Source organism: Podarcis cretensis, assembly GCF_951804945.1.
Source record: "Podarcis cretensis genome assembly, chromosome: 10".
NCBI classification, from domain to species: Eukaryota; Metazoa; Chordata; class Lepidosauria; order Squamata; family Lacertidae; genus Podarcis; species Podarcis cretensis.
In genome coordinates this window covers 2463745-2483241 of record NC_137179.1, presented here as the reverse complement: position 1 = coordinate 2483241, position 19497 = coordinate 2463745, and the positions used below count along the sequence as shown (strand labels likewise).

General features: G+C 47.3%; 1 protein-coding gene across 11 annotated transcripts in view; it reads left to right on the top strand.

Moving 5' to 3' along the window:
- Window positions 1–19497, top strand: part of SHANK3 (SH3 and multiple ankyrin repeat domains 3) — a 494453-nt gene that overhangs the window by 335616 nt on the left and 139340 nt on the right. For all 11 annotated transcript variants that reach the window (XR_013842778.1, XR_013842779.1, XM_079992132.1 and 8 more), the window contains one exon: window positions 8446–8559. Coding sequence is in view for 9 of the 11 variants with exons in the window: in XM_079992132.1 (XP_079848258.1) it covers window positions 8446–8559 (114 nt within the window). In the remaining 2 variants the exon portion in view is untranslated. The remainder of the gene's footprint in view (window positions 1–8445; window positions 8560–19497) is intronic.

The following is a 19497-nucleotide window of genomic DNA, read 5'->3' as shown; positions in this document are numbered from 1 at the left end:
TTCTCTGATTACATTCTGAATTGCTAACAAGCGAGGCTGCCGCATGGAACAACTTGTAGGGCAGGCGGGGTGGGGGTGGGGGGGAGGCAGGTCTGCAGACCAGCTGCCACTGCGCCAATGACCAGTCTGTTGGTCACGCTTGCAGGATTGCTGCATCGCTGTGGAGGGTGGGTGTGAGAGAGCACGGCTGCAGGATCCGGCCAAAGGTAGTCCAGAATTTGTTTGACAGTGGAATTTGCTGCCAAGGAGTGTGGTGGAGTCTCCTTCTTTGGAGGTCTTTAAGCAGAGGCTTGACTACCATATGTCAGGAGTGCTCTGATGGTGTTTCCTGCTTGGCAGGGGGTTGGACTCGATGGCCCTTGTGGTCTCTTCCAACTCTATGATTCTATGATTCTAGAATCCTGTTCTCATAGTGGCCAAGCAAATGCCCAGTGAGGAGCCAGCAAGCAGGGTCCAGAGCAATGGGAATAAAAATCAATGATTTTTTGGGGGGGAAACCATAAAAATTGGATTTTTAAAAAATTTAAATCAGATTTTTTTTATTTAAATTGGATTTTTAAAATAAAATGCTTTTGGAGGAAAAATCTTTCTAACAATAGTTTTCTATTGAAGTTACATTATAGTCCAAAGGCTATTCATCAGGAAATAAGGATCTGTTCTAAGTTTTTCATGTGGGCTGAAACTCAGTCTAATGTTGTTGTTGTTGTTGTTGTTGTTGTTGTTTAAATCGTTTATCCACATCAGTTAACAAACATGGATACGTATGCTATAATGTTATTGTTTTAGTTAAATAAATTGTTTAATTTGTTAATAAGGAAATGATTGTTATTCTCCTTCCAATAAAGTGCAGCCGAAAGGTTGCCCAGATATAAACAGTGAACTTATTAAACCTCACAATCATTTCATAATTATCTGCCTGTGTATTTCTAATAGTATAACCAAATCAGTAATTTTTGATATAACGGTAAAAACTACTCTGAAAATTTATTATTCCAAAAATGAAACCTTCGTCTCGTTGTAAATATTAAGTTGATACCAGCAAGAATGAGTCTTTCCGTAAAAAAGAAAGAAAGATTTTAATCAAACCTTGCTGACTAGTGACTTAAATCGTGATTTAAATTGATTTGATTTAAATCAAATCCACCCTGGTCCAGAGTTTTGCATTGCAGAGAGGCCAGGCTTCTCCTGCATATGGGGGGTGGTGGTGGTCTAGATGTCCCTTTCGTGTACCTTCCTTCCACCTCTGCATTTCCACGATTCTTGTGCCCAGCCCAGGCATTCCTCACAACTTAACTTCCCTGGGGGCCCAGCCGAGCATAGCATAGCATAGCACAGCATAGCACAGCATAGCACAGCATAGCATTTATTATTTATACCCCGCCCATATGGCTGGGCTTCCCCAGCCACGCTGGGTGGCTTCCAACAGAATATTAAAATACAGTAGTCCATCAAACATAAAAGCTTATCTGAACAGGGCTGCCTTCAGATGTCTTTTAAAAGTCTGGTAGTTGTTCTTCTTTTTGACATCTGATGGGAGGGCGTTCCACAGGGCAGATGCCACCACCAAGAAGGCCCTCTTCCTGGTTCCCTGTAACTTGGCTTCTCGCAGGGAGGGAACCACCAGAAGGCCCTCGGAGCTGGACCTCATTGTCTGGGTAGAACGATGGAGGTGGAGATGCTCCTTCTGGTCTACTGGACCGAAGCCGTTTAGGGCTTTAAAGGTCAGCACCAACACTTTGAATTGTGCTTGGAAATGTACTGGGAGCATGCCATTGGGGGACTTCGTAGCATTTGTTTTCAGGACTTCCTGACAGTTGCTGGTGGAGAGGTGCAGGATCTGACCGGCCCAGCAGCCTTCATTGTTTCTGCACAAGTGTAGACCATTCAACTCTCTCTCCCCATTATTCCTTTCTCCAGCTGCTTTTCCAATGGCCAGGGAGAAGATACCAGGTTCATTGTCTTCTCCCCTGTAGGAAGAAAATCAGCTGTGTGCTTTTAGTGGGAGAATCGCCCTGCTGGGAGTGGATGAATTGGCTCCTTCCCCCAAGGGCTGTGTCAGAGCAGAAGCTGGATGTTATAGAGTCCTTTTGTGGGTTCTCTATCGGTAGGAGAAAATAGCAGAGGCCAACCAGAGAATATTGAGAAGCAAAGCAGCTAGTAAGCCTGATCTTTATTAAAGCTGTTGCAACAAGGTGCTCCCCTCACACACAGGAGAGCGGAGGACCCCTAACAAAGGTGTGCAAGTCCTTATATAGACATTTTGAAATTGCCCGCCCTGGAGTCCAAGACCGCCCCCAGAAACATCATACATACATCACAGAAGGGGTGGAAATTTGGGTGTGTTGCTCCTTCCTGTCTGCCAGGTTACCTGATTGGATTACCTGGGCATCCTGGCCACTCTTTTGTTATGATAACTACTCAATTCCTCAGGTCACAGGCTCACCCTATTCATATCTTAAATCTGTCCTTAAGACAGGATTCGTGAGCAAAGAGACAATGGGGAGATTTCCCCGTTTCCTTGGACCTTGCAGAGAAATATTTGGTCATTTTGGGAGAGAGAAAATGGTTCCAGGACTTTTCTGTGGGCTTCAGACATGTGGTTTACATATTTATATGTGTTTGCTTGGTACATTTATGAACAACTAATTTATATATATGGGACGCAGGTGGCACTGTGGGTTAAATCACAGAGCCTAGGGCTTGCCGATCAGAAGTCGACGGTTCAAATCCCTGCGACGGGGTGAGCTCCCGTTGTTCAGTTCCTGCTCCTGCCAACCTAGCAGTTTGAAAGCACACCAGCGGGAAGGTAAACGGCGTTTCCATGCGCTGCTCTGGTTCGCTCATATGATCCGGAAGCTGTACGCCGGCTCCCTCGGCCAGTAAAGCGAGATGAGCGCCGCAACCCCAGAGTCGGTCACAACTGGACCTAATGGTCAGGAGAACTGGACCTAATGGTCAGGAGTCCCTTTACCTTTTTATTTTATAGCAAGGGGTTAGGCGTTTAGGCTTTCCCTGTTTTAGGTATTTGCACCCCCTGAATCCCTGTTTCATGTGCTTTTAGGATACCATTTTGTTGGTCTTAGGTTGTGTTTCCTTTGAATGTGATTAGCTGTGATTCCTGCATTGCAGGGGTTGGACTAGATGAACCTGGGTGTCCCTTCCAACTCTACAGCCCTGTGACTGCATGGTCTTGGTTGCTTTGTATGCCCTACACCACTTGTGTATTGCAAAAAAACAATAATCTATTAAGTGGCTTATAAATGCTTTTAAATAAACCGATATTGGGTTGTAGTCAGCTGACTTTTACTCGGTCCTGTTGACGTTAATGGCCATGAGTAACTTAATTTCGGATTAACACTTAATCCATTAATTTCACCCGATTGACTCTGAGTAAAAGTTAGTTTGAATGCACCTCGTTATTTTATAAAGCCACCACCACCAGCACAAATTTAGAGTGGAAGCAGAAAAGGGAGGTCCCTGCACCCAAGGAGCTTGCAATCTACATTTTGCTTGGGTGGGAGTCAAGAGAGGAAGAAGAAATGCTCTCTCTCTCTCTCTCTCCCTCCCTCCCTCTCTCTCTCTCTGTGTGTGTGTCAGAGAGAGAGAGAGAGAGAGAGAGAGAGAGAGAGAGAGAGAGAGAGAATGAATCTGCATTCATTTCATTTACACAAATTTGGCTGAGTTTCATTACAGGCTGAGGGCTGAGAGTTTAACCCGTTGGTTTCCAAAGTGGGGCAGTGGGGTTACCTGGGTGGGGTGGGGTTTCTAAGAGGCAGGTGGGTGGCACTGGGGGTGTGTGTGTTAAAGGTGTCATTTACTCCCAGACTTTGAAAAGCTGGTATCACTGGGTTAAGTTCATCAGTTTTGTTGAATTAATGGCACCAAATAGTTCTAATTGGATTTTGAATGAAAGTGCAGTGAGTTGTTACTGTTTTGCATTTTGTGTGTGTGATGCAAACCACGATCCTGAATAATCTGTTTTATAGGGACGAATTTATGGAACCAAGCAGGGTGGGGGCAGATGCACAGAGAAAGGGCCTGGTGTTCCTCTGCAGGGACTGCAAATTCCAGCTTACCAGGAAGGCAGACTGGGGGCAGGAACCGCCGGGCAGCGAAATCCAGGCGCTTGGCATCTCCCTTGAAGCCACCAGCTGCAAGCTTAAAACATTGGAGCTTTAACCAGCTTCTCCGTCTGCATTCCTGCCTCTGATGCAGCCATTAATACATATTGATTTACAACCCACGAGAGGCTTTTAATGTTGGGTTTCCTCCCCCTCCCCCCCTCTTGCCTTCCTTACCCACTTCTGCACGGTCAATATGGCAGCGCAGTGCTTCTGTTCCAGCGAGCGTGTGGACCGAGTCCTTTCCTTGGTCTTGTTAACCGAATCTTTTGGGTTAAATTGTGTGGAATGATACAATGCCGTTAATTGGAAGGAGCCGGAATCATTTGGGAGAAAAGGGCAGCTGCTGGCTTGCACCCAGATCTCTCTCTCTCTCTCTCTCTCCCACCCACCCTCTCCCGGTTTCTTTCCTGATGAGCTAGAGAGTTAAATTGTGCATCTCCAAATCTAATTTGGTGGTTTTGAACAGACAAGGGAGCATTGATGTGCAAATACAGGGGCAGAAAGAGGCGGGGTGCAGGCAGGCCTCCACCCACCCAAAAATGATGGAAAAGCCAATTGTATAGGAGTCTGGATCTGTGATGCATCTTCACTCGGTCCCGATTCAGGAAACAAAGTAAAAGAAAAGGTCCCTCCCCTCTGTCTCAAGGGACTGTGTCTGTACAGAGGCTGCTTCTGTGATACTGCATTGCTTCCGAAAGAGTTTGCGGGGGGGGGGGGGCGTTCCTGCAGGTGCTCACGGGACACCCCCCATATGGTCCCAAATTTCAGTTGGCCTCCAGAAGGGGCGGAGCCTTTAGTGTGGTGGGCCTTGTCTTGCGGAACTCCCTGCCGGTGGATATTCATCAGGAACTGCCTCTGCCTTCTTTCAGACATCTTTTGAAAGCCCTATTGTTTAGGCAGGCCTATGCAATATACATTTTGTCTGCAGTGTGGTGTAGTGGTTAGAGCAGGGGTAGGCAACCTAAGGCCCAGGAGCCGGATGCGGCCCAATCGCCTTCTCAATCCGGATGGTCCGGGAATCAGCGTGTTTTTATGTGAGTAGAATGTGTCCTTTTATTTAAAATGGATCTCTGGGCTATTTGTGGGGCCTGCCTGGTGTTTTTACATGAGTAGAATGCGTGCTTTTATGTAAAATGCATCTCTGAGCCAGCATGGTGTAGTGGTTAAGAGCGGTGGACTCATAATCTGGGGAACCGGGTTCGCTTCCCCACTCCTCCACATGCAGCTGCTGGGTGACCTTGGGCCAGTCACACTTCTCTGAAGTCTCTCAGCCCCACTCACCTCACAGAGTGTTTGTTGTGGGGGAGGAAGGGAAAGGAGATTGTGAGCCGCTTTGAGACTCCTTCGGGTAGTGATAAAGCAGGATATCAAATCCAAAAACTCTTGTTGGGCATAGGAATTCGTACATATATTTTTTCCAAAATATAGTCTGGCCCACCACATGGTCTGAGGGACAGTGGACTGGCCCACAGCTGAAAAAGGTTGCTGATCCCTGGGTTAGAGTGTCAAACTGTGACCTGGGAGAAGTATCTGGAAGGTTTTTGGTTTTTTTTAAAATATATATATATTAAATGTTTTTATATTCTGCTGGAAGCCTCCTAGAGTGGCTGGGGAAACCCAGCCAGATGGGTGGGGTATTATAATCTTCATCACCTTTGAGGGCAGACCAACCGCTGCATCTCTCAGCCTAGCCTACATCACAGGGTTATAAAGGTAAAGGGACCCCTGACCATTAGGTCCAATCATGACTGACTCTGGGGTTGCGGCGCTCATCTCGCTTTATTGGCCGAGGGAGCCAGCGTACAGCTTCCAGGTCATGTGGCCAGCATGACTAAGCCACTTCTGGCGAACCAGAGCAGCGCACGGAAACGCCGTTTACCTTCCCACTGGAGCGGCACCTATTTATCTCCTTGCACTTTGACGTGCTTTCGAACTGCTAGGTTGGCAGGAGCAGGGACCGAGCAATAGGAGCTCACCCCGTCGCAGGGATTCGAACCGCCAACCTTCTGATCGGCAAGCCGTAGGCTCAGTGGTTTAGACCACAGCACTACCCGTGTCCCTCACAGGGTTGTGGTTAGGATTAAATGAGAGAAGAACCACACATGGCTCCTTGAACTCTGTGCAGAAAATGGTGGGATGCTAATGCCATGATGAACAAATAAATGGTAGAGGTTTATGAATGCCTTTTGCTGGTTGTAGTCTTTCGTAAGCATGGATTATAAATATGTACATAGATAGATAGGGGTCCCAGGCAGCTGCCTTTCTGAGAAGCAGTCATAATAGAGGAAATTGCCTTGTGTGGAGTAGAACCCCTGGTCCAGCCCCTGCCCCTCTCAAGCCCTGTCAACTTCCAGCTGAGCCCAGGGTCTTCAGCCCAAAACCCATTTTTGTAGTACATGGGACCGGAGACTTTGTGAATGGCCTTTCTCACCCCTCAAGTCACGGCTCCTCACTTTCATTTAGGAAACTTGAGGCTTTGCCCCTTCCAGGCATTTGCATCTCTCAGGGGCAGGGGAGCTTCTCACCACGAAAAAAGGACGACATTCCCGTAAGAGCCTAAAGCAACAGCGTTAAAATGGGAACTGGCTCTGGAAGTGGGGCGTTTGCTGGAACGGGAAAGTTTTAACCAGTCGGCAAAACAGAAGACGAGGCTGCAGTGTCCGACCAATGGCCCATCTAGTCCAGTATCCTGTTTTCAAAGTGGGCAGCCAGAAAAACAGTAAGCGCAGGGGCTAGGCAGATCTCAGGGTGGGGTGAGAATCTCCAATATTGCTATTTGAAATATACTCGGAGTCGAGTGTGGATTTCATGCTCTTTATTCAGCTCATAGTGGTGAGGAGGAATGGAAGTTCCCCCAGAATGTCTGCTTTATATACATTATTTACACAATGGGCCCCATGTGATTGGCTAATTCTGGGATTCACTTGTAGGCCAATCAGGTTGCGGATTCACTTCCACCTGGAGCTGGATTGGGTGGCTCCTGTGGCCCAATCAGACTGCTGCATTCTGGACCCTATTGTTCTAGGACCAATCAGACTGCTGCCTTTTGGATCCTATTCAACTCAGTACATAACACTATTGATGGCTGACAGCCATTATGACTTCCTTCTCCCTCTAATACCAGAGACAATATACCTCTAAATCTCAGTTGCTGGGAATTGCAACTTTTCTTGCACTCAAGTACTGCTTGCAAGATTATTCTTGGAGCATCCGAGGGCCAGCTGTGAGATCACAGTGTTGGACTAAATGGGCCGAAGGTCTGATCCTGAAGCCTCTCCTAATGTTCCTAAGGCATTCCACAACCTGGGTGCCATCACCAAGAAGCTCTGTTCTCTCACCCAAACTAGTTGAGAGGGATGATTTAAAAAATGCCTTTTGAAACCCCCCCCCTTTTTTTTTTGAAAAACACCTTGGAAAATAAGCCCAGCTAGGGTTGCCATATTTTGAAAAGCAAAAAAAAAGGATGCTATGACGACTCTAATTTTAAATACCGCTGCTATATGTAGGCTATAGAAGCTGTGATCTATTGCTGAGGGGGCCAGGAGAAGAGAAGAGGAAAGTAACTCTTCAGCCACCAGTTATGTCTATTTCTCATCCAGAAAAGTATAGCCAGAGACATTTTGGCAAATTAAAAAAATCTGCATTCAAAAAATCTGGCTCCCTTTTACGATGGGATTGAAGACTTATTCAAACTCGCAACATATGAGCAACTTGCATATACTGTAAATGCAGACGTGCCATGGACAAATTCAATGATATTTGGAATCCATTCTTACAAATACTGTAATAGATTAAGATCTGGTGAAGTACAGTTTTGGGTGTCCCCCCCTTTATTTTCCATTCTACACAGGTTCTGTTTCTCTGTTTCTTTCTCTCTCTTTTATTTCCGTCCTACAATGTTTAATGCATATATAATTATGTACATTTTGTAGATTTTTTTTTTTTTTAAAAAAAAAAGCGAAACAAAAATCCAACAGGACAGAAATTTTAAACTTGAAAAAGAGGACGTGTCCTGGAAAAAGAGGACACATGGCAACTTTGCATAAAGACAGGGCTGAAGCTAACTAGCCAGTCTTGCCCAGGGCCCTAGGAAAGGAGTTTGGGGAACCAGGGTCCAGGCAGGGTCCAGAGTCGTGACAGCAAAGTCCAGGGAGAAAACTCAGCCAGGGAGAATGGGCGCCGTTGAATCAAAGTGATTTGTTATTCTGGAACCATCTCTGTTTTGGGGTACATGGGCACAACTGGGGGGCCTGTGGTTTGGTGGCTCCTCTCTGCTCTTTTCCACGGCGCTCCCTGACCTCTCTTCCTCTCTTTCCCACAGTGCTCAGCATCGGAGAAGGAGGCTTTTGGGAAGGAACCGTGAAGGGGCGGACGGGCTGGTTCCCGGCAGAATGTGTTGAGGAGGTGCAGATGAGACAGTACGACTCGAGGCAAGGTAAGGTCCCCCATGGCTCCGCACACCTGAGGAGAAGGAAGAGCTCGCTTGCAGAAACCTGCCTGGTCCTGCTCAGAGAAGGCATCATAAGGGACCCCAGGGCGTTGCTCAGGGTGGGGTGGGGAGGGGTTTGTCTTGGCTCAGGGAGAAGCCCCTTGAATGTAAAAACCAATTTTCCAGGTGGTCCACATAGCTCAGTGTTTTATCTTCTGGTGGATGCTAGACTTCGACCACAGGGCAGTTCCACAAGTGGGGGGTGATGACAGTTTTACTATTTGTACCCCGCCCATCTGGGAGGCTTGCAACATACCGTATTTTTCTGTGTACAGTGGTGCCCCGCAAGACGAATGCCTCGCAAGACGGAAAACCCGCTAGACAAAAGGGTTTTCCGTTTTGGAGATGCTTCGCAAAACGAATTTCCTATGGGCTTGCTTCGCAAGACGAAAATGTCTTGCGAGTTCCTGCGGTTTTTTCCTCTTCCCCCCCTTTTTCTAAGCCGCTAAACTGCTTATCAGCTGATCCGCTAAGCCGCTTATCAGCTGATCCGCTAAGCCGCTTATCAGCTGATCCGCTAAGCCGCTTATCAGCTGATCCGCTAAGCCGCTTAACAGCTGATCCGCTAAGCCGCTAAGCCGCTTAACAGCTGATCCGCTAAGCTGCTAAGCCGCTTAACAGCTGATCCGCTAAGCCGCTTAACAGCTGATCCACTAAGCCACTTATCAGCTGATCCGCTAAGCTGCTAAGCCGCTAATAGCGCTAATCCGCTAATCCGCTAATGGGCTTGCTTCGCAAGACGAAAAAACCGCAAGACAAAGAGACTCGGGGAACGAATTCTTTTCGTCTTGCGAGGCACCACTGTATAGTACTCCCCCATATATAAGAGGGAGATTGCCCTGAGTTGTTGAGGGTTTTTTCCTGGGGAATTGTCGAAAATCGCTCACCCGCCTGACATACACTGCCACTCGCACGCATCACAAAAGCCTGCTATCGTCTGTCCCTGCGCCGGCAGAAGCTGCTAATCACCCGCCCTAGTGTCACAGCGACAGCAAATCAACACCAGCCATTGCCGCAGTCACCAATAACATGCCAAATACCCAATGACAATCTCTGGCTCGCGGCAGCAACCAATCACACGTCTCCCCTATGCGCTATCCGTGTATAATACGACCCCCAATTTTTAATATACTTTTAAAATAAAAAAAGGTTGTCTTATACACGGAAAAGTACGGTATATAAAAACAAAATAAAAAAATCAAATGTTAAAAAGCTTCCGAAGACAGGGCTGCCTTCAGACGTCTTCTAAAGGTTATATAGTTACTCATCTCCTTGACATCTAATGGGAGGGCGTTCCATGGGGCGGGTGCCCTCTGCCTGGTTCCCTGCAACCTCACTTCTTGCAATGAGGGAGCTACCAGAAGATCCTTGGAGCTGGACCTCTGTGTCCGGGCTGGACGATGGGGGTGGAGATGCTCCTTCAGATCTATAGAGCCAAAGCTGTATATGGTGGCAAAACCCATTCTGTTTTAAGGTCTCCAGTAGCTTGTGCTTCCCGATAGACCGTCTCTTATCAAGGAAGCTTTCCTTCTGGTGATTCTAGCTAGCTGCCACCAAACCCTCTTCTGCTATCCCCACCCCAACAACAAAAACGGCTCTTAAAACCATTTGCATTCGTGGCCTTCTTTCCAAGGAGAGCTGCCTCACTGAGCAGGCAGGTTCTGCTTTTCTTTCTCCAGAAGATATATTCCGGGTTCCTTGTCAGAGGAACAGCTTAGTTCTTTTGCAGATGCCTCCTAGGTCAGCTCTGGTTTCAGCTGCTGGCTGCTCTTCCACCTTCTTCTTTTGCAACGCATTGTTACGACATTCCTATTGTTACAGAAAAATCTAGGTGCAAGGCTGCTCAGTCCCCCAGCTCGTCTCCAACTGGAGCAAATAGCTGTAGACCAAAGTTTATGGCACAACAGGTTCAAAGAGGAATTTTGAACCCTGAGGATGGGGTGTTAAGGACTTTTAAAAGTTTCTATCTTATCCCAGCATACAGTTTGTTGAGCATCATCACTACATTATCGCTAATTCAGAAAAGGGGAGGGTTATACATGATTCACATTGGAGGAATGTGTTTGGGCAACAGGCGGATACAGGATATGTATTGGGAAGTACATTCTAAGCACCTACTACAAAGGGACAATAGAACTTTGGTTTGCATAGTCTGCCACCTAGGCAAGTACGGAGGAGAGCTTTTGCCCAGTGATTGACACCTATGGGTACCTTCTTGTGAGTACATCACTTCCCACTTGAGGGATTATAGAATCATAGAATCATAGAGTTGGAAGAGACCACAAGGGCCATGGAGTCCAACCCCCTGCCAAGCAGGAAACACCATCAGAGCACTCCTGACATATGGTTGTCAAGCCTCTGCTTAAAGACCTCCAAAGAAGGAGACTCCACCACACTCCTTGGCAGCAAATTCCACTGTTGAACAGCTCTTACTGTCAGGAAGTTCTTCCTAATGTTTAGGTGGAATCTTCTTTCTTGTAGTTTGGAACCATTGCTCCGTGTCCGCTTCTCTGGAGCAGCAGAAAACAACCTTTCTCCCTCCTCTATGTGACATCCTTTTATATATTTGAACATGGCTATCATATCACCCCTTAACCTCCTCTTCTCCAGGCTAAACATGCCCAGCTCCCTTAGCCGTTCCTCATAAGGCATCGTTTCCAGGCCTTTGACCATTTTGGTTGCCCTCCTCTGGACACGTTCCAGTTTGTCAGTGTCCTTCTTGAACTGTGGTGCCCAGAACTGGACACAGTACTCCAGGTGAGGTCTGACCAGAGCAGAATATAGTGGCACTATTACTTCCCTTGATCTAGATGCAATACTCCTATTGATGCAGCCCAGGATTGCATTGGCTTTTCTAGCTGCCGCGTCACACTGTTGGCTCATGTCAAGTTTGTGGTCAACCAAGACTCCTAGATCCTTTTCACATGTACTGCTCTCAAGCCAGGTGTCACCCATCTTGTATTTGTGCCTCTCACTTTTTGCCCAAGTGCAATACTTTACATTTCTCCCTGTTAAACCCGAATGGTTTCCAAGTCCTTGGCCAATGAATCAAATTGGCGGTGGAATGAAGGAAACTGGCAAAAGAGTTGATTTTATATGATTTTGAAAGCTAGGTAACTTCCCTGAGCTGTCAAGTCGAAAGGATACGTTTATGCATAATATTTGTAACTTTTAACAGCTTTAAAGATGTGCCCCCCCATAACACTATGAAGCATGCCTGTGAGTGTGGTGGCTTGCCGGTTTTGTGTACACCTGTGGGGTCAACTTCTGGCACTTGCAATGAAATTTAGTTAAAGGAAAGCTGTTGAGAGGTGCAGAAAGATTAGAACTCGGTGCCACATGCAGACTTGCCAAGCAACAGGCTTCTGAAACCCCCGAGCAGCAGCTGGAAACCAGGTTCAGACACTCTCTTCTGAGATTTCATGGAGGGCTAGAAACTTAAAAAAGCAAGCGCCGAGTCTCTTGGCAGTTTGTGATCCAGCACAGCGCTGTCCCACAGCTTTTGGACAGTGGAAAAAGTGGTGTTTGGCAGCTGTTGCCTTCCTCTGCAACATCACCTCGCTTTGAAGGCAGATCAGTCTAAGAAAACCTTCCACCCTTTCCTCCTTGCCGCCTTTCTAAAGGTAAAGGTAAAGGTACCCCTGCCCGTACGGGCCAGTCTTGACAGACTCTGGGGTTGTGCGCCCATCTCACTTAAGAAGCCAGGGGCCAGCGCTGTCCGGAGACACTTCCGGGTCACGTGGCCAGCGTGACATCGCTGCTCTGGCGAGCCAGAGCCGCACACGGAAACGCCGTTTACCTTCCCGCTGGTAAGCGGTCCCTATTTATCTACTTGCACCCGGAGGTGCTTTCGAACTGCTAGGTTGGCAGGCGCTGGGACCGAGCAGCGGGAGCGCACCCCGCTGCAGGGATTCGAACCGCCGACCTTTCGATCGGCAAGCCCTAGGCGCTGAGGCTTTAACCCACAGCGCCACCTGCGTCCCCTATTGCCGCCTTTCTGGAGCTGCCCAAATAAATGTTTCTGGCAGTTCAGACTCTGAGTGTATTGGCAGAGACCCACCCAGGCCGGTGCAAGAGTGGAGAGGAGCTGAAAAGGGCTTCTGTTTGCTTGAAGTGGGGAGTCTGAAGAGCACCCACACGTCTGCCAGATGAAAGACACTTCTTTTCTTTTCTTTTCACAATTTTTTTATTAGATTTCCCACAATTATAGCAAATATCACATAACAGAATAACAAAAAGACAAGAAAGTACATCAAAAATGAAAACAATAAACAAGTGAACAATAAAAACAAACTTAATTCTTTACAAATCCAACCTTATAAACATATTATTGACTTCACCTAGTCCCTCCCTTCTGAGTTTCCTTGTTTCTGGATGTAACAGCTTTCCAATATCATCATTAAACAAAAATATTTCCAATTGTAATCTAACTTATTCACTTTTCTTACTGTTGTAAATCCCACTTATTTAGTTGGATCCTAATTTAATCCTAGGCCTATTTGGTACTTTCAAGTAATTTTTAATTTTTCAGATGAAAGACATTTCTATTGAGAACCTCTCAATCTCTCTCTGCCCCTTCCAAGCTTCGTCTGGTTGTGTAGGAGGCCCTTGTAAATGGACAGTGAACTAGACTTGCCAGATACAGAAGCCAGAATTTGGTTTGTATTTGAGAAAAGAGGTGGGCCGTTGGAGAAAACAGTTTCTGCCCAAACCAAGTTTCAACCCATCAAGATTTCAACTTGACATTTCGAGACGGGAAATGTCTGGACTGGGTAATGGTGGCCAGTTCAGGGGAAAGGCTCTTCGTTCTCAACAATTCCCAAGGGAATTGGCCGCCGGTGCCACCCAGAGGCGCTCTGTGCTGCAGGATCCGTCCCTAGCCCCACATGATGCCCTTTCCTTAAATACGGAGGTGCGGGAGCCCGCTGTGGGGTGTGCTTCTGCTGGTGTGGGGTGCAAGGGGTCTACGAGAGAGGGGAGACTTTGCTGCTGGCTGTTCCCATCACAGGCAAATGAGCAGCTCCTTGTTATTCTTGATAACTTGACAGGCTCCTCTCCGTCGCTCGTTTTCTGGTGACGCTCATTCCTCCCGGGTGGCTTTTAAAGGTCACCCTTCCCTCTCCCTCTCCTTCGATTGTCTCATTGTGCACCGAAAAAGCAGGGGAGGGGGACACACACCAAAGGGTGCAAAATGTAAACGTTCCACAAAGGCACTTCAAAGGCCCGGAGTGACTCACAAGGGGACAGAGGCAGGTTAGAAGGGGATCTTTGAGTCTGGAGAGGCAATTGCCAGGACAGTGCAACTCATTCACTAGGGTACGTTCAGGGCAGAGGTGTGAAGCCTCAGGTCCACAGACAAAATGTGGCCCTCCAGGAAGCTTTAAGTGGCCCTTGGGTCTCTCCTTTCACTGGCCTTGCTGCACATCTTCCTCTAGCGGTTTCTCCAAGCTGGGATCTGTGTCTTTGGACTCTGTTGACCATAGAAGTGTAGCGTGGGAAGGGTCCCCCAAGGGTCATCTAGTCCAACCCCCTGCAATGCAGAATCTCGGCTCAAGTATCCAAGACAGATGGGCATCCAAACTCTGCTAAAAACCTCCAAGGAAGGAGGATAATTCAGACGGAAATTCCCAGGTGTCAAAAAAGCTTATTTATGTATGCTACTACTGCAGCCCGTGTTTGGTCAGCTCAAAAATGGAAAACGAGCGAGGTCCCAGCCAAGTAAGAATGGCAACTTAAGTTGACGGAATATGCACAACTTGCAGACTCACATATAGAATAAAACAAGAAGAACACACGTTTAAGGAAGGTTGGAAAATGTTGACTTGATATATGGGAAATAATTGTGCCCAGCTGAAAACGCTGGCATCATTAAGAAAAATTCAACAGTGTAAATAATCTTTGATGGATGTAATAATGAAAATTAATGGGTATAGTTTTTGTAAAATATGCAGGGATTTGTGATATGTAACATGAACCATGGAAAGAGAAGAAGGGAAGTCATTGATATCTAGGCCTAGGACCCGTGTGCCTACGGGACCGCCTCTCCTGGTATGCCCCGCAGAGGACCTTAAGGTCCACAAATGACAACATTTTGGAGGTCCCAAGTCGCAAGGTGGTTAGATTGGTTTCAACTAGGGCCAGGGCCTTTTCAGCACTGGCCCCGACTTGGTGGAACGCTCTGTCACAGGAGACTAGCGCCCTGTGGGACTTGACATCTTTCCGCAGGGCCTGCAAGACAGAGCTGTTCCGCCTGGCCTTTGGTTTGGACTCAGTCTGACCCTTATGTTTCCCTCCCCTTATGGTTTTGATCTATGGGCTACAGTGGTACCTCAGGTTACATACACTTTAGGTTACATACGCTTCAGGTTACAGACTCTACTAACCCAGAAATGCTGCTTCAGGTTAAGAACTTTGCTTCAGGATGAGAACAGAAATCGTGCTCCGGCGGTGCGGCGGCAGCAGGAGGCCCCATTAGCTAAAGTAGTGCTTCAGGTTAAGAACAGTTTCAGGTTAAGAACGGACCTCCGGAACGAATTAAGTACTTAACCTGAGGTACCACTGTACTATTAAAATGAGGCTGCATTTTAAATTATATTTTAACCTGTATTTTAAATTGGGGTGTTGTTTTTTAATTGTAGTTTTACTGGTTAGCCGCCCTGAGCCCGGCTCTGGCCGGGGCAGGCGGGGTATAAAATTATTATTATTATTATTATTATTATTATTATTATTATTATTATTATGGACGTTAAAATGAGTACTTTTAGTCCAGCTTCCTGTCCTCACAGCAGTTTGCAGCCACTGGGGTTCAGAAGTGCCGCTGCCTCTCAACGTTGGAGGCAGAGCTGAGCCATTGTGTCTGGGAGCCATCAACAGCCCTGTCCTCTACGAAGGTGTCCATTCCTCTTTCAGAAGTTGGTAGCCCTCCCTGCCTCCTGCAGGGGCCAGATCCACAGTTTGACTACGTGTTACATGGAGAAGCGTTTTGCAAAAGTTTGCTCTGGAGGCCGTGCGCGTCTCCGCGCTGGGCTTGAGCGTTGTGCATGCAGCGCACGGACGCATGGACTGATAACGCAGTGGAGCCCCGTGGGCTGCCGAGCCGTGATTGACAAGGCCAGGCAGCTGTTGCCGAGAGAAGTGGGCAAATTAAAAAACGTCCTTCTCGAAACACAGATAACCTCTCGCCTCCCGGCAGGCGAGGCAGGCGGGGCAGGATCCCAAGCAGGGCTCCCTCCCAGAGGCACCTGGCGGATGTGCAGTGAGAGCCAGAGCCACAGAATCACAGAAATGCAGTTGAAAGGGACACCGAGAGTCATCTAGTCCAATTCCAATGCAGGAATTGCAGGGAAAGCATCCCTTCTTATTTATGTGGTTTTTCAGATTAAAATTTTGCAGTTGCATATCCAACATACAGCATAAAAACAAGATTCCAAGGACTCTCCTGGGCTTCCCTCCTGCCCTTTGTGGGTCCTTTTGTTACATCATTTCCTCCTGCATTTTTTATGATAATCCAAACTTTTCACATCTCCATTGTATCCAAAATTCACTATTAAACTACAAGTGTTATTGCAATCCTACTAATGATTTTAGCCAGGGGCTCAGCAAACTTTTTCAGCAGGGGACCGGTCCGCCGTCCCTCAGACCTTGTTGGGGGCCAGACTATATTTTTTTTAAGGGGGGGGGAATGAACGAATTCCTATGCCCCCAAAATAACCCATTTTAGATAAAAGCACACATTCTACTCATGTAAAAACACCAGGCAGGCCCCACAAATAACCCAGAGATGCATTTTAAATAAAATTTGGCAGGGGGTTGGACTCGATGGCCCTTGTGGTCTCTTCCAACTCTATGATTCTATGATTCTATGAAAAGGACACTTTCTACTCATGTAAAAACACGCTGATTCCCAGACCGTCCATGGGCCGGATCCAGCCCCCAGACCTTAGTTTGCCTACACATGATTTTAGCAGTTTACAATGATTTTAAAGATAAATTATAAATGTCCCCCGTTCCTCATTAAAATTTTGGTCTTCCTGATTTCTGACTCTTTTGGTCATTTTAGCCAATTCGGCATAGTCCATCAACTTCACCTGCCATTCCTCTCTGCTAGGGACTTTATCTTCTTTCCATCTCTGAGCCAATAACATCCACGCAGCCGTGGTCACATACATAAATAGTCTTTTCTGCTCCTTTGGGATTTCAGCACCTAGAATTCCTAAAAGAAAGGCTTCAGGGGTTTTTTTTAAGAAAAGGTTATTTTAAACATCCCCCCCCAAAAAAAAAAACTCATTATATATCATTTCCCAAAATAATTTTACTACTTTACATTTCCACCTTCTTTTTCCAAAAGCATCCCTCATCTCACTTCTCCATTCCGCACCGCTGGCCACTGTCGAGGCCTGTCACTCAAAGGAACGGCTGTTTTCTCCAGGCCTTTAAACCTGGTGCTCAGGACCCTGAGCGAGCCCTCCTTCAGTCAGGATGAGGCCCTGGGCACTGAGAACGCCTCTTCTTTCCTGTATGGAGGACAAGGGGGCAGGGCGAGTGTGCAGAGAAAACAGGCAGCTCACAAAGGAGAAATGGATTGCTCAGCCTGCTCTTGCCTCTGGCTTTCTCCACAGCTGGTGTGCGGCCCTCGGGAGCTTGCCCTGGACAGGATGCGGCCCTCGGCCTGAAAAAGCTCCCCCTTCCCCCTACTCCAGATGCTGAAAGATGCTGCTAATCACAATGGCTCCTCTCTGCCCCCCCCCCACAGTCAGAGGCAGCCAGGCTTCCGAAAATCCCGGTTTCTGGAAAATACAGGAGGGGAGAGTTGCTCTTGTGCCCGAATCCTGCTTGGGAGTTTCCCATTTGGGCATCTGGTTGGCCCCTGTGAGAATGATCGGACACAGTGAGGATTGGGTCTATTAAATATACCTCCCTGAAGCTCAGCACACTGGCGCCGCACAGGGATGTGTGCTGAGTCCCTACCTGTACTTGTTGTATGCATATCACTGTACAGTGGTACCTTGGGTTACATACGCTTCAGGTTACATACGCTTCAGGTTACAGACTCCGCTAAGCCAGAAATAGTACCTTGGGTTAAGAACTTTGCTTCAGGATGGGAACAGAAATCGTGCTCCGGCGGCAGCGGGAGGCCCCATTAGCTAAAGTGGTGTTTCACGTTAAGAACAGTTTCAGGTTAAGAACGGACCTCCGGAACGAATTAAGTACTTAACCCGAGGTACCACTGTATTTCATCTGATCCATCCACTGTAATTACTAAGTTTGCAGTTGATACTACCATAATGGGTCTAATTACAGGTGGAGATGAATCAGAATACAGGGGGGAGGTTCAAAAAGCATCTACATGGTGCTTAGAGAATAACTTGCCCCTAAATATTAGCAAGATAAAGGAGAAGGTGTTGGACTTTCGGAGGAAGAGAGGGGAACTAGCCCCATTGTACATGGGGGGGGGGGTTGTGTGTAGAGAGTCTCTTCCTTTAAATTCCTGGGAGTTTACCTTAGTGACGACCTCACTTGGAAAAATAATATAACTCAGGTGGTTAGGAAGGCCCAACAGAGACTCCATTTCTTCAAGGTCTTGCAAAAGAACAATTGCTAAACAACAATTGATGACCCTCCTTCTACCGGAAAGTGCCCTCTCGTATTGTATCACAGTGTGGTACGTTGGCTTGACAGCCACGGACAGAAAGTCTCTGCAGACAGCGGATGATATCATGGGCTTTCCCTGAACCCGCTAGATGACATTGCAAGCTATCGTTGCCTTAGGAGAGTGAGGAAAATTCTCAGGGATGATTCACACCCCGGCCAGCACCTCTTTAATCTTCTACCCTCGGGCAGGAGATATAGAAGTATAATCAGTCGTACCAACAGGCTAAAAAACAGTTTCTATGCGTGGGCTGTTAGGCTGCTGAACAGAAAATAATATAGTGCAACTGACTTTCGGGGTTGGTGTGTTGTGCGACAAGCACACAGAGTGCAATGAGATTGAGTGTTTGTGGGGGGGGGGGAGGCTAGGTTAATTTTATTGTACACAGGTTGTACATTGACAATAAAGGTATTATTACAGTCATACCTCAGGTTACAGACACTTCAGCTTGTGTTTTTTCGGGTTGTGGACCACCGAAACCCGGAAGTATTGGGACGGGTTTCGGCGGTCATGCATGCGCAGAAGCGCTAAATCACGCTTTGCGCATGTGCAGAAGCGCTGAATCGCAACCCGCACATGCGCAAACATGCCGCTGTGGTTTGTGAATGAGCATACCACACGGATCACGTTCGCAACCCGAGCATCCACTGTATTATTATTATTATTATTACTACTACTACTACTACTACTACTACTACTACTATTATTATTACATGGACCCTTGGCCTGATCCTGCAGAGCTCTTTTATAAGGTTTCATGGCGGGATCAGAGCTGCTCTATAAACTTCCTCCAGACTTACTGCAATAATAAATGATGGCCTGGCTGCATGCTCTCGGAAGACAGCCAGGGCAGGTGTGTCGCAGTCCTTCCGTTCCAGAACGAGAATGGCCAGAGACGTTGGGCTCTGCTCTGCTGTTCCCTGCTAAGTGAGAGATCTTGGACAGTGGGACAGACTCCCTCAGAATGGGGGGGGCGGGCGTGGACTCTCCTTCACCCGAGATTTCCCAATAGAGGTAGGATCAGTGGTCAGGGATTCCTTAGGTGTGATCCCTGTGCTACATGAACCTCAGGGGTCTCTTCAAAGCCTTCAGCTCTATGATTCTAAGTGTGTGGAAACTCTGTACGTGCACAGAGACACTTTTATTTATTAAATAGCATTGCCTCGTATTAAAGACGGAACGGGGGGTTCAGGCCAGCATACAAAGACACAACAGATGGCAAGCGAAATACAGTG